The sequence below is a fragment of the Notolepis coatsorum genome, assembly GCF_963971535.1.
Source record: "Notolepis coatsorum genome assembly, chromosome: 8".
Taxonomy (NCBI): domain Eukaryota; kingdom Metazoa; phylum Chordata; class Actinopteri; order Aulopiformes; family Paralepididae; genus Notolepis; species Notolepis coatsorum.
The window spans coordinates 79,366,995-79,394,988 of NC_140172.1; the positions used below are offsets into that span (position 1 = coordinate 79,366,995).

Genomic DNA, 27,994 nt, shown 5'->3' on the forward strand with positions numbered 1-27,994 from the left:
AATAAACTGCTACTCAAAAAACCGAACCTCGACCCTCTAATCTTAAAAAATTACAGACCCATCTCCAATCTTCCGTTCCTATCCAAAATATTAGAACGGATTGTCGCAACACAACTTACTGACCATCTATCAAACAATAATCTTAATGAATCTTTTCAATCTGGCTTCAGAGTCTTACACTCCACCGAAACGGCGGTTACCAAAGTCACGAATGACTTACTGCTCTTTCTTGACTCAAACCTAACTTCTGTGCTCTTATTGCTTGATCTCAGTGCAGCCTTTGACACTATCGATCATTCGATTCTTCTAGGTCGGCTTGAGAATCATGTTGGCATTCAGGGTCACGCACTTGCTTGGTTTAAATCTTATTTAACTGATAGAACACACTGCGTGGTCTATAATGATTTAACATCTGAGACCCTCCCAGTGCAATGCGGGGTCCCACAACGCTCTGTCCTGGGCCCTTTGCTATTTTCGATTTACATGCTACCCCTCGGCAATATCATACGCAAATTTGGCATAAACTTTCATTTTTACGCTGATGACACCCAATTATATATACCTATTAAGCCAAATGATTCCTCCCAATTACAAAATCTTGAGGCTTGCCTGCTTGCCGTCAAAAATTGGATATCGCAAAACTCTCTGTAATACTAAATTATTGTTATTTGTTAGGCTATTATTTAGATGTTCTAATTGTCCTATATTGTGTTCCATTTTAAGGCAATAAATGACTGCTCGATGACTGCTCAAAGTCTAATGCCTATAACGCCAGTAGTAGTATGTACAAATATTCAATAAATAGGCATATTTGGCTGTTTGGATGATGAAATAGAAGATAAAATTAAGAACACATTAATTAAGAACAAGTGTGGAATGGAATTGTGTTATATACTATGCTGTATATACTAGACCGTCCAGAGATCATGTCAAGCAAATATGCTTTAATGGTTTAGTGCTTTGTGAAGCAAGACTAAATTTGAGTTAGTAAGGGGAGGATATAGAGAAAGAGGGGAGAGAGAGAGAGAGAGAGAGAGAGAGAGAGAGAGAGAGAGAGAGAGAGAGAGAGAGAGAGAGAGAGAGAGAGAGAGAGAGAGAGAGAGAGAGAGAAGGGGGGTGAGCTCTGCTATTTGATATCAGCAAGCAGCTGTAGATGCCTTTCTCTGCTCCCATGTTGAGCGCTGGGGTTATTGGACCATTGAACTAGAGGTAAATATAGACTATACCCCCCTTCACTTTAAAGACATACTTTCAATTTGAATTATATTCTTTTGACTTTACTTCAGAAGGCATTTGTCACATTATTGAGAAACACTTCTGAATTTGACTTTGCATTTGTATAGATACTTGTTGAGCCAGCTTGCTGCTAGCGCCACCTGATGGGTTGAATGAGAAACGTTAACCCTGATTATGATACAATATCATGGTATATCCATTACGTCATGGTCACTGCAATGATGATACCAATGGTGTTGTTTAATTTGGATTATACCATGATTATTATTATTATTATTATTATTATTATTATTATTATTATTATTATTATTATTATTATTATTATTATTATTATTATTATTATTATTAGTAGTAAAACTGAACATGTCATCATACTACCATGATCCCACATTGTGACATTAAGAAAAATATCAGACTCAATTTTAAAATAACAAAGTATCCCTATAAGAGGTTTGAAGTACTACCATGACCTTCTGACCTCTACCATGATCTTCTGTTTTTTTTGTATTTCTTCAACTATAGTAAAACATTTTGGGGCAGGGGATGGCACCCTTGTGAAATATTGAAGATAGGGAGGGTTTTATTAACCACAGTTAACCTGTGACTTTGACAAGTGGTTTAGCTAATTATGGTTTGAAAGTTCTCACTTTCAAATCAAGTGGTTGTAGAACTATACTACACACTACAAGCTTCATTAAAATACATGCTCCTCTGAATAACAATAAAACATTCTGTGCCTGCACCGGTACTAATCTCATGCTTTGATTTGGCAGGGATGTACACATCTGGACATTTTTCTGACCATCGAAGTGTGAAAAAGGCATGGATTCCAAAAGTGTAAAGTGTGTGGAGAATCATCTGTGTTCACCCTAAACCGTATACTACTCACTGGCTTGCTTGGCTTTTTCCACATAGGTTGTGCTGAGCTCCTCGTCGATGGGTTTGTCCACGGGCCCGACCATGGGCACCATCTGGCTGCGAGAGCTCAGCATCATGGCCTCCTTGGCCCTCTCGGGGGACACCAGCGGCACGTTGGCCAGCTCCTGGAAGCCGCTGTCCTCCTCCGGCCCGCCGTCCCGCGGCCCCTGGTCCTCGGCCGAGGAGATGATGGAGGAAGTCTCGGTGGAGGTCTGGGAGGACCACATCCCTGGGGCGGGAGGCTGGTAGATGACCTCTCTCCGAGTCACACCGGGCAGCCCCTCTCCTCCTCCTCTGCCGCCTCCTACTCCCCCACGTCCCTCCAACAGGCTGGGGTAAACGTGGGCGTCGGGTGCGCTGTCGTAGCCGCTCATCTCCGAGGTCTCCCCGCCCTCTGGGGAGACGCGTCCCGTCAGCTTCCCCGGGGTGGCGTTGCTGGGACTGCGGCGTTTCTGTCGTTGCCGTTGCCTCTCGTAGCCGGCCACATCGGCGTCGCTGTCCGTCTCTCCGTAGTAGGCCTCGCTGCCCGGCGGGGACGTCAGCCCGCTGCCCAGGGAGGAGCGGCTGCAGTTGATCTCTCGGACGGGTACAACATGGTGGCAACCAGGGGGCGACATGGCGCGCACTGCAGCACGGTACTCTTTGTCAATGCGGGGCGATGGTGCGCGGGTCAGAAGCACCACCGACTGAAAGCCAGCAGGAGCCCTACGGAGAGAGGAAGTTACATTTCAAATGGCATTTTCACTCATGACATTGAAGAGAGGTTTCTGGCGACAGACTTTAGTTCTATTAGATAATAGATACTTTGTTGTAATGCTTTGTTAACAAGGCATTCAACTATATTCACTATATTATCGCTATATAGGGAGGTGTAGTCTTAGTTTCCCGCGCAGTCCACCCTTATAGGGATTCATCATTGGGGAAATGCATTATCGGCTATTGTAATAATTCTGCCTCATGAACATTGGCAAGCTTTTCCATTTTTGCACAAAATTTGTTGCTTATTGTTTAAGAATTTTTGATTGAAATAAAGTTACGCTCTTATCAAGCGGGCAGAAAAGTGGCAATTTTTTTACTTTAACTTGAGGACTGCATACTTTTTTTGCAAACCAAAACAACATACTTTATACTTATAGCACATGCATGAGCCTGGTCTCTTTTGAAAGATGACATTCTGAAGTTTCTGATTCCAGAAAACACATTCACTTTTAGTGCTAACGTTCCAGCCATACGCTATGCTGCCTTGAAAACGTCTCACTTAGTGCCCTCTCTAAATTGGTTGGCGCGGCTAAACCCTCAACCTGTCTGTTTGACCCTCTTCCAGCAACTCTCATCAAAAAACTCTTCCCAACTCTAGGCCCTGCCCTACTCAATATCTTCAACACCTCCTTGTCTACTGGCGTGGTGCCCCTGGCCTTTAAATCAGCAGTCATTAAACCACTACTTGAAAAACCGAACCTCGACCCTCTAATCTTGAAAAATTACAGACCCATCTCCAATCTTCCGTTCCTATCCAAAGTGTTAGAACGGATCGTCAAAACGCAACTTACTGACCATTTATCAAACAATAATCTTAATTAATGAACCTTTTCAATCTGGCTTTAGAGCCTTACACTCCACCGAAACGGCGGTTACCAAAGTCACAAATAACTTACTGCTCTCTCTTGACTCAGACCTCACTTCTGTGCTCTTATTGCTTGATCTCAGTGCAGCCTTTGACACTATCGATCACTCGATTCTTCTAGGTCGGCTTGAGAATCATGTTGGCATTCGGGGTCTCGCATTTTTACGCTGATGACACCCAATTATATATACCTATTAAGCCAAATGATTCCTCCCAACTACAAAACCTTGAGGCCTGCTTGCTTGCCGTCAAAAAGTGGATGTCGCAAAACGTTCTACTCCTTAATGCAGATAAAACTGAGATGTTAATTGTTGGCCCCCCAAACCACAGAGGCCTGTTTCAGGACATCTCCCTCAACTTTGATACATGTCATGTATCCCAGAGCTCCACCATAAAAAACCTCTGAGTAATTTTTTATTCCTCCCTCTCATTTAATGCACATATAAAAAAAATCACCAAAATTGCATTCTTCCATCTTCGTAATATCGCAAAAATTCTCCCCATCTTAACTCTGGCTGATGCTGAAACCCTGATTCATGCTTTTGTCTCATCAAGTTTGGACTACTGTAATGCACTTTTTTCAGGCCTACCTAATTCAAGCATCAAAAATCTTCAACTCGTGCAAAATGCGGCTGCACGGATACTAACTAGAACTAGAATATTTGATCACATCACACCAGTTTTGTCCGCCCTACACTGGCTTCCTATTCAAGCCCGATCTGACTTTAAAGTGCTACTCCTCACCTACAAAATTTTAAATGGGCTTGCACCGCTCTATCTATCCGATCTCATCTCCCGCTACTCGCCCGCTCGTGCTCTGCGCTCAGAAAATACGGGGCTTCTATCGATTCCTAGGGTTAAAAAGAAACCGCCGGCCACAGAGCCTTTGTCTACCGCGCTCCCTACCTGTGGAACAAATTACCTGCCGTCATCAGGGGCGCCTGCTCTGTCGAAGCTTTTAAATCCCTGCTTAAGACCCATCTTTTCTCTCTCTTCTTCAACCTACCCTGATCTCACCTGGTCGGGGACTGACCTTTAGATTAATCTGTCTAGTTTTGCAGCACCACAAACATGGGAACTCTCTAACTCCCCCCCCCCCCTCCCCCCCCCCCCCTCCCTCCCCCATCTCTCTGAGTGCCTGTCTCCTAGTGCTGACTAAGGTGATGGATGCCTCGGGGTCTTGGCCAAGATTGCAGTGACTGCTCTACATGCACCACCGAGGCCATGGATCAGCTACTTACCGTCGTCTGTCCGTGGTCTTGTCAACTGGCCTGTCAACGCGGTTTCATTGCTGGGTTAAGTACTTCTATTCTATTCACATAACATGCTTACTTCATATATCTACTCTATTCACATATATGCTTACCACTTGTATCTATTGCTATGTCCGCCCACTACAATGACGCAAGCTGTCTAATGCCTGTCCCGTCTCCCTGTCTCCCTGTGAGTTGCTGTCCTGGAGTGCTGACCGGAGTGTCGGACGTCCCGTGATGAAGGCTGGGAGGATGCGACCCTCTCTGCGTGCCCTCCTGTCTCCCTGTCTCCGGTGGCCTCGTAGTGGTGACCGAAGTGCTGGACGTCCCGCGATGATGTCGGGGAGGTTGCAACCCTCTCTGCGCGGCCCCCTATCTCCCTGTCTCCGGCTGTCTCGGAGCAATGACCGGAGTGTTGAATGTCCCGTGATTAAGACGGGGAGGACGCGACCCTCTTTGCGCCGCCCCTGGGCCTCAAATAGATTCGCTATCAGCTCTATCTTTAATCTTTCAAAATGTTCAGTTGCTATCAGCTCTATCTTTAATCTTTCAAAATGTTCAGTTGCTATTGCATGCACTCATCTGTGTTTCACTACACACTTGAGTGCATGCTTACCAACTGTTAGTCTGCAACACTACTAGACATCTAAGAAGGGAGATCCCCCCTTGAATGGCCCTTCTAAGGTTTCTCTCCTCCACACTGCCTGTGGAGAATGTTTTCCCTATTGTTAGGTTTTAGTGAGTTTTTCCTTACCTTCGCGTGGGGTATGTCTGGGAGTGCTTGCATTCTTTCATTTATTTGCATTTATTTTAAATGTGTTGGACCTTATGGTGTTCCTGTTCTGTTCTTGACTTATTGTTATGTTTCTTCTTGACTTGTTTAAAGAAGACGTGTACAGCCCATGGGGACATTAACGTGTGTTGTCGGGCTTTACAAATAAATTTGATTTGATTTGATTTGATATAGCAACATAGGTCTGAACTTGAGTTGTAGAAAAACTTGTTACTCAAGTTTTTCTGTAGTAGTTAGTAGTTCAGAGGTAGTATTTCCCCAGAAGGTGGGATGGCTTACAAATCCTTACAAATCCAGATAGCCTGAAGCCTTATGTAGTACATATCCAAATCTCATAAAGATCCATTCAGAAATGAGTGATTAGGAGTGATTTTAAACTGTGTACAAAGAAAAACTCAGTTTTCTCATAGACTTCAATTCATTCAGCTGTTTTTCTCTTCCTGTCTTCACGTTTATTTTATTAATGTGGGGTATTATTGGAAAGCCACACTCATTGGCTACAACCCTCCACAATCATTTTCGAGATCAGATCTAGATTGACGGAACTACTGCAGCCTGAGTCGGGAGTGGTATTTTGCGCAATACCGTGTACTTTGCACAAGCCTCAAATACCGGCATGTAACTCGAGAACCGCTCAATGGATTTTGTCACCTGAAAGGGCTATCGACAGGCAACAAATGGGGCTTTAATTCGATATATATTGTATTACAAAATATGCACACCCGAGCCACTAGGTGTCGCCAAAGTGTCGGTTGCAAAAAGTCCGAAAAACATCCCATATGTGACCGTTGCATGCTAAGGTTGTTTCATTTGTTGTTAAAAAATAACTACACTTACCAGTAAGTTCCTGTCGTTCCGTGCTGTCATCTAATACACGTCACGGCCATTATGTAGTTGCTCAGTGAACGAAAACATAAACGTTGTTATTTTGCAACTTTTACGATTAATTGCTTTATTTTTTTTAAACAAGACGATTTAGAAATGTGTCCATTGAGAATACATTGCAATTTCAAGTGGGGTGGACCGCGCAGGAAACAACAATGACGTAACCACTACACCTCCCTCACGTGTTGGGAACTAACTACACAAGCAATATACAAACAGACTAGCTCAGATGACTTCTGCTTTACAACTAGCTCAGATGACTTCTACTTTACAACTAGCTCAGATGACTTCTGCTTTACAACTAGCTCAGATGACTTCTGCTTTACAACTAGCTCAGATGACTTCTGCTTTACAACTAGCTCAGATTACTTCTACTTTACAACTATCTCAGATTACTTCTACTTTACAACTACCTCAGATTACTTCTACTTTACAACTAGCTCAGATGACTTCTGCTTTACAACTACAGTAGCAGTAGAAAACCTTTCAAAATGTTCAGGGTTACATACTAATGTAGAGGCTTCACACTCATTATGATGACAATTTTGTACAACTTCTTTCTTATTTCTTTGCATTTTGTGAGTCATAACATGTAACTGATTGGCTTGCACCCTTGTATGGCCACTCGCGGCTGTATTTATTAGTATCAATATTATTATTATTATAAATTTTGCACTGTGCTTGCTATGTTTCTATCGATCCATGGCAACAACAATACTGCAAGGCCCTGACCTTTTGACCCGGATGTGAAGCATCCCCGGGGAGCTGTCGATGAGCTCCATGGCCTGGCCGTGGGACAGACTGCCGCATGGCTGCTCGTTGATGGACACCAGCTCATCGGCCTCCCGCAGGCCTGCCCTGCATGCCTTGCTGCGCTTACGGACCTGCACCAGCAGAGGGAGACAAAACACAGAGTATACAAAATAGTCATATTCCTTGTCAGGTTTTTGGTCGATTTTTAAATCTATTTTTATGAAAAGAAAAAACTGTGGATGTTAACAGGTTAGAGCAGCTACACAGTGACCATGTTAACATGTTAAAGCAGCTACACAGTGACCATGTTAACAGGTTAGAGCAGCTACACAGTGACCATGTTAACAGGTTAGAGCAGCTACACAGTGACCATGTTAACAGGTTAGAGCCACACAACCCATGTTAACCGGTTAGAGCCAGAGTTCGAATCACAGGGGAGCTAAGGGGAGCTCGGTTCCCCTGAAAGCCTACTTTGAAGGTAGGCAGTTGGTTGGCAGACACAGTATAGACCGTGAGCTACTCTGAAGCCCAAATACAAAAATACAAAACAAACCACACAATTTCACTACATTAACACTTTCCCCGCCAAAACCGCTGTTCAGCGTTATTGCCCGCCATGCGTTGACCGCCAGACCTCGCTGTACAGCGTTATTGAGATCAATATTTCATTTTTCCGCCATGGCATTTATAATTCATATATACACCTCCGACGCTGCAGCTGGACCCTATAGGTGACGGCAACGACGGTCAATACCGCCGCATGGTCGATGGTCGGGCGAGTTACACTCGGAACAACAGGAAGTGGCCGATGTGCGTCGATTAAATTCATCCGGCCGTCAGACATTGTTGCATGACTCCCGACAGACACAATGTACATAATGGATCGCTTTATAAACTTAATAATCGATATGATTTCGGCGTTTATTGCGACATACAAACCGGAAATGGACCTAGGCGATCGACATCCTATACTTGGGATATTTCACCGCCAGTCTCTTTGACGCACGGTAGAGGACACTAACGTTATTTTCAGCCCAATTGTTTATTCATTTCACTGCAAACCATCTGATCAATATATCACCCATACTACATAAAGCCGTTACTGATGATCGGGGAATTATAAACGCCCCCCCCCCCCCCCTTTCCTCCACGCATGATGAAGCATAACGTATACGATCAGTTGAATTTTTTAATATAGCGTGTATAGGGAATAAACGGCAATCGATCATCTATATATGCGTTTAGGCCTATAACTCACGTTCTAGGAATTACTGCAGAAGATGATAAAAACATACTTATATTCTAGAAGGTATTTTTGTATGAATGTATGAATGAAAAAGTATGACGTTCCCACATCCTGAACGATAGATAATCGATGTTGAATGGGCCATAGAAATGTCAATTTAGCAATACAATTTAAAAAGTTATAGCCCTGCAAAGAAGGTAAACATCTCCATAGGCTTACAGTGGTGGCAGACTAGGTATATTGATGGGTATAACCAATGGCGGGGAATGTGTTAAACAAGTCAAAGCCAAATACACAATCAAATTCAATTAATCTACAACATTCCTCTTCAGTCCGTCTAATTAATAATAAAATCAAATATCCATCTGTAAACACACATTACACACGTTTTAACAACTCATCCTATCCTTCCTAGCTTTCTATGTGAATCAAATAGAGGCAGACGCTAACCACTTTTTCAAAGCGGTCTTAAAGCTTCTTTCCATAGCCAGTGCTTTGCAAGAGGTAGGTAATTGGTTCCATAGAACTCCTGCCGTATACAAAAATTAATTTTGCTCCATAGAACCCCTGAACCTGTGTGGAATTATATCCGTCTGGCTGCCTATCGTGGAGTATTTGTGAGTCTCACTCACCCAAAGTAACTGACCAGATATGCAGGGACTGTAGCATTCCTTATTTTAAAGGTCAGGCCCAACTTAATCTGAGCCACTCTCTTTTCCACTGGTAACCAGTTCAGACCTTCAAAGTGTGAGGAATTGAGATGTGTACAGGCGTGAAGTGTAAACACAGTCCTAACTAACTTATTCTGAGATGTCTGTAATCTATGTTTTATTTGTTTTGGTGAGCAACTATACCAGGATGTACATGCATAGTCAAAGTGACACTGCACTAAGGCATCTGCTATCTAATGTGTTCAGTGTGTTTGATTTGAGAAAATATGATTTTCGAGCTGAGAATAATTTTTTTTCTTGTTTATTTTGGCCAGAGCATAACTGACGGGAAATTTTTTCAGAAAACGCCTGAAAATTGCATACCCAAAGTAATCTGCAATTTATTATACTTTATACTTATAGCACATGCATCAGTCTGGTCTCTTTTGAAAGGAAACATTCTGAATTTCCATCCACAACAGGAAGAATAACTCTGAGTGCTTTTAAAATGTTTAAGTTAAGTTAAGTTAAATTTTAACGTTTTTTTTTACTTCCATTTGAATGATCTTGCAAACAGAGGCCTCTTACAGGTTCCAGCTGATAGGTATGACCTGGAAACCACAATGGGTCCATAGCCTAAAGCCTTATCTAGTACATGTCCAAAGTTGATAACAATACCACAGAAAATGTGTGTTTTACACAACTTTTTATAATGGTACCTCTATGCGTTTTTCCAAAATGGCCACTTGGTGTCTCCAAATACAAGATACAAGATTCATTTTTTGCCACACCACCAGGTTGGTGGTATTTGTGATTGGTACAGAGTGTATTGAAGCTCTACAGTACATAAAACTGGAACATTAGGGCGGCTACGTGGCGTAGTGGGCAAGGCGCTCGCCACGAATGCGGAGACGCTGGGCTCGACTGTTCGATCCCAGCGCTCCACATTGCTTTCAGTTTAGCTGGTCGTCCGTACTAATACACATTGGCCGTATTAGGGGGTGGGAAACTGATGGGTGGGGATCGGGCGTTGTGGACAGCGACTCCTACAGGTCGGTTGGTGCGCCTGCGCAGTAGAATCAGGAAGTGTCGGGGGCAGCGTGAGCCTCCCACGCGTTACTCCTCGCCTATGAGAGATCGAGCTGCGCAGGTGAAAAGATGCGACTGCTGTTACCTCAAGTACCGGAGGGGACTTGTGCTATGTATGACTTAGTCCACATTGCAGCCGGCTTGTGGGAGGCAAGAAACAGCGTTCGTGACAGGGGAGGGTTGAATTGGATGATACGAAATTGGGATGGGAGAAAATATAGAAAATGGGAGAAAAAGTGGATAAAAAAAATAAAAATTGAAAAAAAAAATGTTAAACCTACTTTAGAGGGCCTAAACTTAACCAGTTGGAAACCAGGCGTACAGTAATAAAATTAGTGCCAGACAGTGTGAGAGTGAGCTCTGCAGTCAGGGGGAAGGAAGAAAAAATGTAAAAAAAAATTGCAAATAATCAATCAATCAATCCGCGATTTTTCTTTTGTTCCACAATGACTCATGACCCATAGATTACACAATCCAACATTGTGTAAGAGACTAAGACATTCGCCGTGACAGAATCGTTTTTTATTCAGTCGTTATGACGCTATCAATATATCCATTTGTAAAGATTATTGTCCGCCATCTTTTTTTTTTTTTTTTTTTTTAACTACGACACGGAGTGATAGTGATTCGGTTGTGGGCAGGTCCTGGGACCAAGAGCGTGGAACATGACAGATACATACGTGTAAATTGACTGTTTCAGCCAATCAGAATCGAGAAATTTGCATGCCGTTGTATAATATCTGATAGCAAATGCTCACTCTGCCCAACTCCTTGCTCAAAATCTCTTCAACAACTACCTTGGGACACCAGGGCCCCGTTCCCCGTATGTGGCTAACTGAGTTAGCCGGATAATCTTCAGGATAACTTGACATAAATCAGGCTTTTCTGTTCCACAAAGCAGGTTTGTCTAAATCACTATTGCAACAGATTTGAACATTTGAACCTGCTCCAGTGCAGGTTTAGTTAAGTTAGCTGGATAAACTGGCCACTCCCTCGCAAGAAAATGCCAGCTCCCTTCCTCAGAGATCCCATTATACCATTCTGAATACTTTTTTTGTGCTTAATCTTTCTAGAGGGGGCTTTTGAAATGTAAAATAATAGACCTAAAATGCTGATAATAAATCATATTCAGCCTATGGATTTAATTTGTCCTAAATAATGCACGTCATAGCTATACGGCGCACGTGACACACAATATGTGGTTATTTTAATAACGGAGCATTGCAAATGTGAATCCTGCAGGGTAATTTTTTATGAATGAAACTTGGATCCTATCGGGCATTTGGCTCTGATTCGTTTCATATTCTCCGCTGTGGATGTATTTGCTTAACCGGAGCGCCCGGATTGTGTTTCATTCAAGCGTAAATTGAAGCGTCTTTACGCGTGGATTGTGGATGTGAATTACGAGGAATCTGAATCTGTGGATTGTTGAATTGTATCACTGTCACACGTTATTGTGATATTGTAACTGGGATTAAAATGTCTGAGGAGATGCGCTGTTTGACGGACTTGATGACGTGGACGTGACTTGAGAAAAGTGAATGAGCAATTGCAAGCTTTTGACGTTTTGATGAATGAATTTGAGAAAATGCATTTATCTGTTCAAGCACTGTTATCTGATGATGAACAAGAGGGTGATGAACATGACTGGTATAAACCAAAAGTTAATCAATTCAATGCATGTATGGATGATGTCCGAAACCGATTAAAACCTGATTAATAGTGAAACTGTTAATAGCCTCCAAGCCTCTCTGACACTGTTATTTCGGGGGTCACGCCTTGAAAACTTTGGAAACCATGTATTTATATAGTACATGATACCTAGGCGCATACAGTACAGATATCCACATAAGTATCTATTAATTCGTATCAATTAGATACTCTTTGGGCTTGTTCTTATCTACTTATTCTGAAAGAATTGAAATAATAAATAATATACATTTGCCCAACGCATTTAACTTGTCTGTGATATTTTGCCATGATTATGGTCTTATATTCCTCATAAGCGTTCATTATCATCTCCTCCTCATCAGCGTTAAAAAAGACACTCTTGCTTTGACTGGAGTTGCCATTATTCCGTTAGAAAATCAGACGGGACGCGCAATTATCCTGATTACTGAAGTCTGGTTCAAATTACCGAGATAGTTTGAGCCCGAATGAGCCTTCCAGAAACCGAGATAGCCTGACTTCAATCATCGGGTTAATTTAAGCTGGATAATGGGACTTTTGATCGACTTAGTTGAACCAGGTATGGGAAACGGGGGCCCAGGAGTGCTGAGTCATCGGCAAACAAAAATAAAGCTGATTTAATAAGGTCATTAATATAAAGTAAGAAAAAGGTTTACGTCACCACCTGACCTTGGCACGGTATTTGAATGGTAAACTAGAATAAAACAGTGGTTTTATGCGTGATTTTTGAACGTCTATATGGGGAAAATGTAAAAAACTAAAACAACCAAAAAAAACAAAGACAGCGACAACGAGTGATGACAACAGTGCACCAGCTAACGTTATTTTGCCGGGGCTGGCAGCACCGGTGCAAACACTCACAGGTTTTGTGTGAGAACAGTGTGCATGGCTGTCCACACCGAGTCCAACTTTAGAGCAGGCGAAAGCGCACAGAGGAAGGCACATTTACAGCTGTAAATGCCTAGTCTATATGCGAAGTCAGTCCCCTGTTTGAAGATTTTTTTTAAGATTTCCAGTTCCAGTGTTCTATTGTCCATTTTGCATATATAACCAGTTATTATATAATTCATTAGAATGTTAGAATACATTTTAGAATGGGGCGGCTGGGTGGCGCAGCGGACATTTCGCTCGTCACCAACGCAAGAGACACCGGGTTCGAATCCGGCTGTCGGCGTTGCCTCCGGCTTGTGCCGGCCGTCATACTAACTCAATTGGCAGAGTTAGCAGGTGGGAAGTCGAAGGGTGGTAGTCTGGTCCTTGTGAACAGCGACTCCTACAGGTCGGTTGGGGCACCTGCACAGCAAAGTCAGGAAAAATGGCGGGGGCAGTGTGAGCCGCCTACACGTTACTCCTCGCCAAATGAGAGTCCGCGCTGGCAGGTGAAAAGATGTGACAGGCTGCCTCCACATGTATCGGAGGGGACATGTGATGCAAGGCTTCTATCCTCCCTACAACCAGCCAGTGGGGGGCATATGCGAGCAACGATCAGAACAGGGGAGGGAGAATTGGCACGAGAGGTAAATTGGGATGGGGAGAAAAATCACAGAAAAAAAAGTAGATAAAAAAGAAATAATACATTTTAGAATGATGAAATCAGTGTGACTGTACTCCTGAAAAAGTATATGGTTTATTTGTATTAGGAAAGATACAGACACATTAGCTGGTTGAACAACATCTACAGTATATGTGTGGTAATAATGCAGATATTGAGTGTATTTCTGTGAAAATGCGCATGGCGCACGCTTCTGAATCCAACCAAAACTATTAAATTCGCTTCCCACCCGCGAGTCGCCGGCCCGCGCGCGGCCGGTGTGAACAGCGACGCCTGTTAACATTGGAGCGAAAGTGAAGCGCTGATCGCCCGTCCGCCTCACGCCTTGCACCCGCACCTGGTGGGTTTCGTGCGTCACTTCAGCGCAAGACACCACCGCCATCTGCAGCAGCGACCATGGAGATGCAACGTTACCTTTCAACTGGACAAGGAAGCAATGGAGTGAGTGGAGAAACAGGAATACATGGAATAAACATGTTTGCCTGTCTAGCTTGCATTATAATTAGCTAGCTAACCTGGCTATGCAAGCTAGCTATCGATAGTGTAATTTCGGAATTCTTGGGATTCTTATGTTGTTGTTGTTATTAAGCCTCTCTGAAATGTTATTGTCAGTATTAACTGTCTGTAGAATAGAATGTTTTTCGCAGTAACCCTGCAATAGGGAGGTGTAGTTTGACGTCACTGGTTGTTCCACCCGTATAGGGATTTATCATTGGGAAAATGGATTATCGGCTATTGTAACAATTCTGCTGCATGAACATTGGCAAGCTTTCCATTTTTGCACAACATTTTTTCCCTTCTACAGCATTTTTGTTTGAAATAAAGGTAGTTATAAGGTTTTTAATTTGTCGTAAAAAATAACTACATTTACCAGCCTGTTGTTCAGTAGCCAGTAGGCAGCCTGTCAACGTCACGGCAAGCTGATATCAAGCTAGCTAGCTAGCTAACGTTAACATTACCTAGCTAAACGTACTAGACGTTACCAATGTCTACTGTCGTGAACCATTTTAAATTGGGGCATGTAGAGGAGTTTCGGGAACGAGTCAAATGTGCAGGTCCTCTTCTCAGACCTGTGGGGAAAGCACTGCACACACATCATGCCGGCTAGCAAGCTAGCTAGCTACACGTCACGGCCCGTTGATACCACGATAGCTAACTAACGTTAAAAGCTCAAAAACCTTATAACTACTACTACTGTCGTGTCCATAAGTTCCCTGGCAGAATACTTTGTTTGTGAGGACAAAGGTATACAAAGAGGAGAGAACCATATTAAATCGGGGCTTGTTAGGAGTTCTTGGAATGCCGGCTAGCAAGCTAGCTAGCTACTAACGTCATGTAAAAAACAATAACGTTATAAACTATACACAATATGTACAACGAAACAATGATTTACATTAGTATTTACAGTGATTTAATATGCAGCGAAATAATGTTATACGATTTAAATTATAAATACAAATATGGTAACGTGGTTGTGGCTTTTACAAATAGTGGTTAGCTTTAGAGATAAATGGCTATGATCCCCGGAGCACTAGTGTTGGGTGAAACAGATACTAGCCACAGATTCAGGGTCAGTTATTTTCCCATTGTACGAATTGTTAAGCTTATGGAATGTAAGGGAAATCTGATCCTAGGTCTGTGACTACAGGCAGGAGGCTACGCTGTGGTGACATCAGTCAGCAGCGCCAAATAGCAGTGTAGTTTCCCAGCGAACGAAAACATAAACGTTGTTATTTTGCTACATTTATGATTAATTGTGAATATTTTCATGTTGAGCTATAGATTGTGGATAAATACGCACAGAAAGGTACACCATGCCAACGTTAATGGTTTATTTATCTAAAACGAGCCGATTTATAAATGGTCAATGGGGAAATACATTAAGTGGAACAGAGGGTGGAACAGGAAAAAACGAAAATTATGTAACCACTACACCTCCCTATTGACCACGCTGCCGCGCACTTCCATGTATGAGAATGGATGTGACGTGTTTAGTAGCGGTGCGCACCGGAAAGTCACTGTCTAATTCTAACCCAGAGCCACACAGCCAATGTTAGGAGGTTAGAGCAGCTACACAGTGACCATTAACAGTTTAGAGCCACACAGCCAATAGCAGGTTAGAGCAGCTACACAGTGACTATGTTAACAGTTTAGAGCCACACAGCCAATGTTGGCAGGTTAGAGCAGCTACACAGTGACCATATTAGCAGGTTAGAGCCACACAGCCCATGTTAGCAGGTTCTAAAGGGCAGCCACACAGCCCATATTAGCAGGTTAGAGCCACACAGCCCATATTAGAGCCACACTGGCAGTGTGTCCCAAGGCGTATATAGTTTATATACTGTGAACTGTGTATACGTATATGTTTAACTTTTTGTTTCAATGTGCATGCTATTCAGTGGGTGTTCTGTTCTGGGGTGGATTTAAATGAATCAGAATCTGTTGTCTGAAGCCCCAGATACTGCAGCGGTCAAACTGATTAATGTCAATCAACTATTCTAGGCTGGTATTTGTTGGCCTGTAATGACATCCCAGGTCCCCAGTTAGTTCAGCCTTTCAACATAGCCTTGATTCGGTGCATCTACTTGGTGGTGTGGGATCATTCACCTTGTGTTTAAAACCCATTGTTACAGTGTCCTTATTTAAACCCCATGGATGCAGTATCCTTGTGTTTTAAACCCAGTGTTACATCATCCTTGTGTTTTAAACCCATAGTTACAGTGTCCTTATGTGTAAAACCCATGTTTACAGTATACTTGTGTTTTAAACCCATGGCTAATGTATATGTGTGTTTAAGACCCATTGTTATAGTATCCTTGTGTTTTAAACCCATGGTTACAGTATCCTTGTGTTTTAAACCCATGTTTAATGTATCTGTGTGTTTAAGACTCATGGTTATAGTATCATTGTGTTTTAAACCCATTGTTATATTATCCTTGTGTTTTAAACCCATTGTTACAGTATCATTGTGCTTTAAACCCATGGCTAACTTATCTGTGTGTTTAAAACCTACTTACAGTATTATTGTGGTTTAAACCCATTGTTATAGTATAATTGTGTTTTAAACCGATTGTTATAGTATCATTGTGTTTAAAACCCATTGTTATAGTATCCTTGTGTTTAAAACCCATTGTTACAGTATCCTTGTGTTTTAAACCCATGTTTAACTTATCTGTGTCTTTTAAACTGATTGTTATAGTATCATTGTGTTTTAAACCCATTATTATCATTGTGTTTTAAACCGATTGTTATAGTATCCTTGTGTTTAAAACCCATTGTTATAGTATCCTTGTGTTTTAAACCCGGTGTTATAGTATCCTTGTGTTTTAAACCCATGTTTACAGTATCCTTGTGTTTTAAACCCATGGTTACAGTATCCTTGTGTTTTAACCCCATTGTTACAGTATCGTTGTGTTTTAAACCCATTGTTATAGTATAATTGTGTTTTAAACCCATGATTGCAGTATTCTTGTATTTTAAACCCATGTTTATAGTATCCTTGTCTTTTAAACCCATGGTTACAGTATAATTGTGTTTTAAAGCCATAGTTATAGTATCCATATGTTTTAAACCCATGTTTACAGTATATTTGTCTTTTAAACCCATGGTTAACTTATCTGTGTATTTAACACATATTGTTATAGTATCATTGTGTTTTAAACCCATTGTTATAGTATGATTGATTGATTGATTGAAAATTGTATTAACAGATTGCAGAATGGGTACAATACAGTACAGCTCAATACACACAATTGTTGAGGGGATGCAGACCAGAGAAAGACTTTCATCTTGTTTACATCAGGGTCCCCCATTTTCAATTCATCATAACATATATGACATACATGACATACAGATAGACAGTACTGCTACATTTATACATTTATGACATACCAGATTTACAAATACAGTACTGTTTGTGATACAAAAGAGAGTCTAAAAAAGAGAGTATATACATTTGACGAACAAACTGTACATTGGAGGAGGTTGGGTAGGTGGGGTGGAGGGGGGGGTTGGGTAGGTAGGGTGGGTGGGGGGGGGGGACTGTACATTGGAGGTGGTTGGGTGGGGGGGGGGGTAGGTGGGGTGGGGGGGGGGGGGTAACTGTACATTGGATTATCCACGAAACCTTACTTGGTCCCAAGAAGAGGGTCTTGTGTATTATTGGGTTAGGACATTTACTGTACATTTACAGGGGCCAGTTTCGAATTGTATTTGTATATTGTATATTATATGGTAACTCAGTTACTTCTATTCTGCATCGAACATTGTACATATGTCTATACTGAACACTGTGACCTCTTTTTTTACTTCTAATTTACATGCTATACTATTTTATTTCATACTTATCTTGTCTAGCACAGTCTCTGGAGCGTAACAGTAAGAAGCATTTTGTATAAAAGTATTCTGTACTTCTGTATGACAATTAGAGAAACTTGAACTTGAAACTTGAACTTGAATTGCAGTCTCTCGTAGGTGCTCTTTGAGAGTGGTTTTGAAAGTGGGTAGTGATTCACATTCCTTTACAGCTGTGGGTAGGGCGTTCCACATTGATGTGGCATAATTGCAAAACGTGTTTTGTCCCTTGTTTGAGCCGAATCTGGGTTTCACATGATTTGTGGAGCTCCCTCTGGTGTTGTGGTCGTGGTATTCACTGACCTTTGGGAAGTAATTTGACATGTACATGGGTACCTTAGTTGTGTAGTGTATCTTGTAGACCAGGCCCATTGCAAGTTGCTGTACTCTGTCATCTACTCTAAGCCATCCTAGGTTGTCAAAGTAGGCAGGGGTGAGGTGGGTTCTAGGAGTAAGGTCAAGCAGTAGTGTGACCAGATTGTTTTTTATATTGTCATGGCCAGTGGCCTTGTTTGGTTGGAGGGCGCTCAGTTTTTTGAGTACCTCAGCTGTTGTTACCATTTCAAGTTTGAAGTCGTCTTTGCGGACCCCTAGGTTTTTGTAGTATGCTACTATGTGTTCTACCCCAAAATGCCCTGAGTGGGAGGGTAGTTTATTAACCAGTGTTGTGGCTATGTTTGTAAAGAATATGTTTAGGTATTTGGCCACATCCAGTTTGTCTGTGATGAGAGTGTTTTCTGTCTTTATGTTTATGTTTGTAAATCTGGTTTTAAGCTTTTTGCTGCAGCCTAGTTGGTTGTTGAGTAATTTCCAAAGTTCGCGGGGTTTGTTTTTGTTTTCCTCTGATTTGTCATTGATGAAATTTATTTTTGCGGTTTTGATCATGGTTGTTAAAGTTAGAGGTTCTATGTAGGATTGCAAGTAACTGTCTAACTGTATTTAACTGTTTCCATTGACTGTACATAACTGTTTCCACTAGAAGGCGCTATAGGCGGAGCCACTATGCTACCACCAGGTGCAGGCTACGTGAGCGGATCGGCGTGGCCGAGAAATCCGCTCTTCGCTCTTTAAAGCTTGGTCCGCTCCGCTAATCGATCATGTTGACCCCGCCCCCAAGTCGCTCTCCGCTCGCTCCCCGCTCACCTTGAATCGAGCCCCGCGCCAGATCGCTCGGCAGATTTTTTTTTTTTTTTTGGAGCATGGTGTAAATTAGCTCAAACTACAACAGTCTACACCCCCTGGGCCCCTTAACAATTGTTTGTATTGAGCCGCATTGTAATTGTACCCATTCTGCAATGTTAAATAACGTTGTTTATCCATTCACTAGCTATATTAAGCGATGATAGGCTAGCCGAGCCACAATGCTATGGTCGCTGCCATTAACGTTAGCATGTAAGCTAACGTCAACAACAATGGCGTCGATACGTTTTCTAACAGGAGTGAGTGTGGGCGTCTCTACAGTGACAAAGCCTGAACCGGATATCACAGGTTCACCCTTCTCATTGGTTGAAAATGGCCTTCATGTTTGTACATCGCCATCTGTTGCTTTGGCATTGTACTGCATGTATATTACATCAACAGTGTTAAACCACTGTGAGCGACCTGGAGTGGATTGGAGCGGAGGAGAACTCTCGCTCCGGACGTCGCGCCGACCCATTTTAAAACCCACTCCTCGCTCACGTCAAAACCGCCCGCTCCGCGCCCCGTGCCGCTCACGCTCCGATCCGCTCACATGGCCTGACCAGGTGGAGAGTATTTAAGGAGATGTCTCCTCCCTCTCTACCTCTTTCCCACCTGCCTCTCACGGAGAGGAGAACTCATGTACTGCTGCCTTACCATGCAAATAATAAACCACGCTGATTAATGGCTGAAGGTAGAAACCATGCCTCTTGACCACATTATTGTTGCCCCATAGCCAGGCTCTGTCAACAATGGTGTTTACGTCATTTCTTAGTCTGTTTCTTTGAATTTTTTGTTCAACCACGTGGGCACTGTTTGAGCTTTTGGTAAGCTTTGTCTGACTTTTATGAAGTTCCGAGCATTTTTTGTCTCTGGTTTTCATTGCGGTCAGTATTTCAGTGTGCATTCATGGCTCAGCGTGGTTTTTAACTCTGGTGGTTCTTAGGGGTGCCATGTTGTTAAGTATTGTTGTGAATTTGGTTTTGAATCCAAGCCATGTTTCTTCAACTAGTGTACCACTGAGCTCATCTGACCAGTCCATGCTCTACAGTTCTAGGTTAAAGGCCTCTCTAGAGTAGGTTTTGAGGTCCCCATAGCTGTGACTTTTTTGTGACAGTCAGCCTTTTGTTTTAGCTTTTTGCGGGTACATAATATCATGTAATGATCACTTAACCCGCTTGCTATCACCCCTTTGTTGGAGATCATGGACTTGTCAGAGGTCAGAATTAGATCAATGATAGTTTGTGTTGAATCACATACTCTTGTGGGTTGAGTGATTAGCTGGCTGAAACCGTGCAGATCACAAAACCTACCAAAGGCCTTGAAGACGGGTGCTTCTTTACGTAGCATATCCGTGTTCCAGTCCCTGATAACAATCTTTTCTACACCTTCCACCCCAGATAAACACCCATCCAGTGTGTCATAGAAACCACTCTGCTCTGGTGGTCTATAGATTGTGCCTACTAGTATGGATTTCACCCTTTCAAATAAGATTTCAACCCAAACTGTTTCAATGTCATCATGGTTAAGGTCAGTACGGTTGATGAATTTGGTGTCTTTATGAATATACATGCAGACACCACCTCCATACTGGTTCCTATCCTTCCTGACTATTGAATAGTTTTCGATTTCAATCTCTGGGTTCATAACAGATGTATCAAGTTTTGTTTCAGAGAAGCATAAAATATCTGTCTCACTATTGATGAATAATTGTCTGATTTCAGCCAATTTTGGTCACAGGCTGTTTGTGTTTAGATGGAAAATGTTTAGACCAGTTGCTTTTGTTATTGTGTTGATGTCTTCAGGTTTGAGGTATTGTTGTCCGTCTGTGTCTGGTGCTGCTGTGGGGGAGGGGGTGGCATTGTTGATGTCGTCTTGTGGTCCGTGTGTGGGTAATGTAATGGTATGTGTTTTAAACCCAGTGTTACAGTATCATTGTGTTTTAAACCCATGGTTACAATATCCTTGTGTTTTAAACCCATTGTTATAGTAGAATTAGTGTTTTAAACCCAGTGTTACAGTATCATTGTGTTTTAAACCCAGTGTTACAGTATCCTTGTGTTTTAAACCCATGGTTACAGTATAATTGTGTTTTCAGATTCAGATTCAGATTCCTTTATTGAGCCATTTGTGTAAAACACATTGGTAATTGTTGCAGCAATACAGTGTATGTATTTTCTTTTCTTTTTTCACAGTAAACAACACCAACACAGACACATGACAATATCATTGTGTTCACATGCACACACCTCTCCCTCTTTTCCCCACATGCAGGGCCGGACTGGGGAAATAATTCATACCGGGAGATATAGCGCGAAATAGCCCCAGTCAGGCCACTTTTTAAGCGGGGGGTCTGGGGGTCCCCCACCAGGATTTTTTTTGTTACAAAGACTTAATTTCCTGCATTCTGGTGAATTTTAGTGCATGTGAATCACAAACTAATGAGCCAACAATTGCTTAGTACAATGTACTGTTATGAACCTCAAATAAAACTGTTGTGGCACTAGCAATGCTACTCTCTCCACCTTCAAAAAAAAAAAAGCAAGAGCACAACATATTTGTCTATTTACTATTATAATACAGTTAACCACTCTCTCCACCTATTCAAACAGAGCAAGAGCACAATACCATATTCACTTTACTGATGCACTACCCATCAACAGTTAAAATAGCCCTTACACAAACATTAAATAACAGACCTTTCATTATTACAAAACTACCTGGCTCACTGCCTGGCTGTTACAGTATTCTGCAGAGTGCCATCTGCCATTCCATTCGCCGCCTCCACTGTCAATCAGTTGTATCGCCTGGTCCCGCCTCCACCAATCACAAGCGGCAGCACGGCTCCATTGTGTGTGTGTGATCCGAGGGAGAGAGTCAGATAGTTCTCCAACTCTGTCGCAGACAGTGAAATCCTGGTTGTTCCCCACCCACCTAGGTTATCTAACTATCGCGCCGCCCCACCGCCACAACTAGAAACAATGGCCTGGCAAAAAAAAAAAAATTATAAAAAAATAAAAAAATTATAATGTTTTTTTTAATTATTATTATTTTTTTTTTATCTGTGCAGGCCAGGCCACCGGGAAAACTCCCGGTGCTCCCGATGGCCAGTCCGGGCCTGCCCACATGCACAGTCTAGCCCTTAACACACCAGCATATCAATAAAGCGCGCATGCCCCTATAACTCATCCACCTGTGACATGGCATGTAGCGTGAGACCTGACATGCCTTCTCTCAGTAGTTAAGGCCCTGTGGTCAGACAGACACAGCTGTCTGTATGCGTTAATGTGTCCCATGGCCATCCTGTGTACAAAACACTAACCACATTCTGCGAGAGTCACCTCCCTGTTGCATTATCATAATTACTGGAGGGGCAACTACAGTACTACTATCCACAACACAGAAGCTATAGTATCAGTATACAGGAGTACAACATATAGCTAGCTAGGTGTATAAACTATTGATAATTCATAGTAAAAGTTATAAAGACTACATGCAAGCTAGCCTAGCTTAGCACAAATGCATGGAAGCGACTACAGACCACTAGACTAACTTAGAACTCCGGGAGAGGTGTTCTTGGCCAACCACTAGGCTAGCTGGTCCGCATCTGCGTCCATTCATTTGTGCTAAGCTATGCTAGCTTGTAGCCAGATGAAATTGGTATCTATCTTTTTGTCTGAAGAAGGTAAGCACATTTCCCATTGGCGTTTTCTTTAACATGTGAATATGTGGAATTTCTCAGTGTCCCTTTGAAACACAGGATATCACGTATACCGATACACAGAAATAGCATATATGAGGCCCAGTCTTTAGCTGAGCTGTAACGTACACCTTAGCTGAACCCATGACCAGTCACTCCTCATCCAGGAATAGCCCTCTGGAAAAGCTATTTCGCTCAGTCAACACACAGTAAATGTGTACAGGTAAGTGCATACGTGTGTGAACTAAAAACTAAAATATCCTATCCAGGGACAAGATCTATATTAAAATGGTTAATAGATTGAAGGAAAATGCCCTGTGTAACATGTGTCTAACACCAAGTTTAAGATACACTGTTCAGGATTGACCAAATAAGTGCATATAGACTGCAAATACAGAGGTTCAATGTTGCCAGAAGCTCAGAATCCAAGTAATCCTCTCAAATACTGTGTTGAGATTGATGAAACTCATCATACAATGACACAGTAGAACCAAGTACAATGACCCAAAATATTAAGCCCCACCCATGAGTAGAGGAGATATCCAAGTCTCCTAGACAGAGCTTCATGTCTGAGGTTAGATCTTGTCCAACCCTCTGTGTAGGAGAGTGGAGATGCCACAAACCTAACCCTGACATAGACCCTAAGCATAACACCAGACCATAAGCCTAACACCAGACCATAACCCTAACACCAGACCATAACCCTAACACCAGACCATAACCCTAACACCAGACCATAACCATAACACCAGACCATAACACCAGACCATAACCCTAACCCTAACACCATACCATAACACTAACACCAAACCCTAACACCAGACCATAACCCTAACACCATACCATAACCCTAACAACAGACCACAACCCTTACACCAGACCCTATAAACCTAAATACAGTATTTCTCCTCTGAAGTAGACTCTCCTTTAACTGACACCCATTTTGGTTTCCCCACATAAAGAGTGAGATTCAAATCAGTGAGTGGGAGATGAGAGTAATGACACCCTTTTTGACACCTAACATAGATTAAAAGTATACATTACGTTTCTCATTCCAAAACGAGATATTGACCTGTCAAAAACAAATAGCTGATAATGGAATATTATTAAAAGGATTAGTTTACAGAATACGTTTTATAATTTATTTTTTACTTATCGTGAATTTTTGGTAATTCAAGTTTTATCAAAATGTGCGACGATGGAAAATGGCATGAAACCTTTCAAATATGTGTATTTGGCTGCATGGATTCTCTTTATGTAGAAGATCTGGGTTAATAACTGTCTGTTACAGTCCGAGTGTTGAGTGAAGTACATCAATATCTCCAATGCCATTTGGCCCAAGTTGGACCCACACCACAGTTGGAACCAGGTTATAATTGTGATCTCCATTACATTTAGCAGTCTGCTGTATGGTATCAGTTGTTATTTCTGTGGCTGACAGGACTGGAGTATGTTGTAGTCAGATGTTAGCCAGGTTCTATTGTTATGAAATAGTTGGCAGCTTGAACTGGGACAAGCGTAGCATGGAGTTTCAGCTTCTTGTTCTTGTCTTGGAAACATGCAGAACCAGATATCATCACATGAGTAAAGTGTCATTGAGCTTCTCAGAAAAACGACTGACTAATCTGGCAAACATCTGTGCCACGATGCAGTCAGGGTTGTTCGCACTTACCCATTCGCAAAATTATCAAAAACACTAAATTAACAGAACTTGAAAAAACAACAGCCTAGATGTGCACCATTGGTTATTTGTTATACCGTCTGTCTTAATATTAAATTCAGATGGGCAGAAATTATTAGAGAAGAAACGCTAAATGGAAGGGGGCGTGACATGGTTGCCCCATAAATCCCAGCTGAACTTGAAGTTTAAAGTTCACCCAATCAATCATCAGTGCGTCTCTGAATGAGGACCCTTCTAGAACAAGATGATGACTCACGTTCAGGCCCCGAACCAAGCCATCATAGCAGCCAATATTCCATTATGACTTCATTCACAGCTCCTTAAATCCCGACCTAAAATATATTTCTGCTGAAGTGTTAGTTCTCTGCTGATGTTTCAGTTATTTCTGTACCTTTATTACCTTTATACTTAGCCATTACTTCCCTGAAACCATTTGACACCAAACATGCACTGAACAAATCTTTGTCTATCCTTCCTTTTAGAGTTGAAGCCCTTACCTTAGCCAGAGTGTAAGCCCTTACCTTAGCCACCTGCAGTGGTTTCTGATGCTCCGCGCCTCCCTGCAGTCGAAAGCCCCATGGCGCTCCACCGGACAATGTAACGATCACCTCCTCCGCTACCATTGTTGCCAAATAATTTTTCTGCTGTTTTAAATTTTAGTTTGCCGTGTTTTCATACGTTGCTTTTAGTTCCTCTGCGCTGTTTTACCCCCAAAAAAAGTCTGGGGGGGCCCTCAGTGTGACAGCTCCATCATTCGTGGTCAGGGCCCCCTCAGAGAGCTGTGTCCTACTCTGCAAAACTGTTCAGGCACTATCACTGACTCTCTCTCTCTCTCTCTCTCTCTAGTACGTAGGCCACCGCTCATGCCTGGACACACACGCACGCGCACACACACACACACACACACACACACACACACACACACACACACACACACACACACACACACACACACACACACGCACACACACACCTACACACACACACACACACACACACACACACACACACACACACACACACACACACACACACACACACACACACACACACACACACACACACACACACACACACACACACACACACACACACACACACACACACACACACACACACGTATCCACACCTAGTGGCCAGAATTGATAAGGGTGGAGAGAGTGATGGTGGAGCCTCACCCAGGAATGCTGGCCTGAGAGAGTAAGAAGGAGGGTCCAAATGGGTAACACTTGTCCTGTCACTCAGAGCTCTAGCATGGGGTTGTTGATAGCCCCTCCAAAAATAGGACAAGCACCTCTCCACTGCTGTGCTCATCACTGAGAGAGAAAAGCTAGAATCTGAACCATCCTGCCCTGCTATACACCTGGCCACAGATATATAGAGGGGTCATATGGTCCATTCCTCATGGGTCACTGGCACTGCTAAGACATACAATGACTTGATGGTCCAAAACTAATTTGCTAAAGTATGTCCAACACCAGTTCATCAAAGCTGTTGGATTTATGTCAAGATGTGAGGGTGTTAATGCAATATTATGTGATTATGAAAATAAAAATATATTGTCGTACATGGAGGTAGTCATGTTTTTATCATGTACATGGAGGTAGTCATGTTTTTATCATGTACACAGAGGTAGTCATGTTTTATCATGTACATAGAGGTAGTCATGTTGTTATCATGTACACAGAGGTAGTCATGTTTTTATCATGTAGTACATGGAGGTAGTCATGTGTATTAATGTACATGAAGGTAGTAATGTTTTTATCATGTACATGGATGTAATATAATAATAATAATAATAATAATAATAATAATAATAATAATAATAATAATAATAATAATAATAATAATAATAATAATAATAATAATAATAATAATAATAATAATAATAATAATAATAATAATAATAATAATAATAATAATAATAATAATAATAATAATAATAATAATAATAATAATAATAATAATAATAATAATACTAATAATAATAATAATAATAATAATAATAATAATAATAATAATAATAATAATAATAATAATAATAATAATAATAATAATAATAATAATAATAATAATAATAATAATAATAATAATAATAAACTTTATTTGTATAGCACCTTTCATACAGAAACTGCAGCTCAAAGTGCTTCACAACAGAACAAAGACAGGCATAAAATGAGCACATAAAGTGCAGACATATAAAATCACAGTTTTTCACATTAGGATCTACAGTAACATCCCAACAGGACACCTAGTTTATAGTTTGATTCAGTTAGACAATAATAAAAGGAGCAAGATAAAATAGACAGAGTAAAATAGTGCAATAGTGCAGTGCAATATAATTGTAGAATAGAATAGATAAAATATATATATATATTTTACAGTGCAATAAAATAGTTCTGGATTACTGTTCAACAGTTCAAAGTCATACAATGGTAAAACTGTTCTGAATTACTGTTTCAACAGTTCAAAGCCATCCCAAACCTTTGTTCGGTATCCATAGTTCAAAACATGACAGTCTTCTCTTATGCCTGACACCACAATGCACATTTTAAGGCAAGCCATATCAGACAGTATTAAAGCTGGCAGTCTCCCCTGCTCATGACAGTCTCCCGTAGCCTGACACCACAAATGCACATTTTAAGGCAAGCCGTATCAGACAGTAGTCTCCTGCTCATGACAGTCTCTTCTGCTTGATACACACACAGTTCAATACCGACAGTTTTGAACCTGTAATAAACAATAGACAGAAAACTGTAGCCCAGTGCAATAAAAACCTGACAGTTTTGAACCTGTAATAAAAAGCAATAGACAGAGTAAAATAATACAGTGCAATAATAGAATAGTAGAATAGAATAGATAGTAAAATTATGCAATAGAATGGACAGAGTAAAATAGTGCTACAGTACAGCGGAGTGTATTAAAAGGCTATGGTGAAGAGGTACGTTTTTAGCTTTTTTTTTCTTTTTTTAAATATTAAGAGATATCTATCTAGGTCGTCCTCGGACGGGCCCTCCATCGGTGCTTCCAGTCATCCCGATCCTCCATGCATCTGGCTAGCTCGCCGGTGCTTTCTGTTCCCACATCCCTCCTGAGTACGTCCACATAGGTTAACGTGGGACGTCCTCGTGATCGATGCCCGTGTGTTGGTTCCCACAGTACAAGTTTGCTGGTTGGCATCTCATGGTGTCTCTGGCAGTGACCTGCCAGCCTCATTCTCCTGACTGCCACTTTATCGCTCACCTTTAGCACCCCCCCATACAAGTTTGCATTAGTGACATGCTCATCCCTGTTGATGTTGAGCACCACACGCATCATTCTGGTGTAGCACCCATCCAGGGACTTCTGCAGGGTGGGCTTCAAGGTCCAGCATTCACTGCCATACAAAAGGAC

The 27,994-nt window shown here is 41.8% G+C and overlaps 1 protein-coding gene across 1 annotated transcript in view; it reads right to left on the bottom strand.

Annotated features, from left to right (window-relative positions):
- Positions 1 to 25,249, bottom strand: part of synpo2la (synaptopodin 2-like a) — a 74,835-nt gene extending 49,586 nt beyond the window's left edge. Inside the window, exons 1-3 of the mRNA XM_084320791.1 lie at positions 25,123 to 25,249; positions 7,442 to 7,593; positions 2,126 to 2,859 (exon numbers count right to left, since the gene is read on the bottom strand). Coding sequence (XP_084176917.1) covers positions 2,126 to 2,859; positions 7,442 to 7,593; positions 25,123 to 25,224 — 988 coding nt within the window. The 5' untranslated portion in view covers positions 25,225 to 25,249. The remainder of the gene's footprint in view (positions 1 to 2,125; positions 2,860 to 7,441; positions 7,594 to 25,122) is intronic.
- Between the last annotated feature and the right edge of the window lie 2,745 nt (positions 25,250 to 27,994).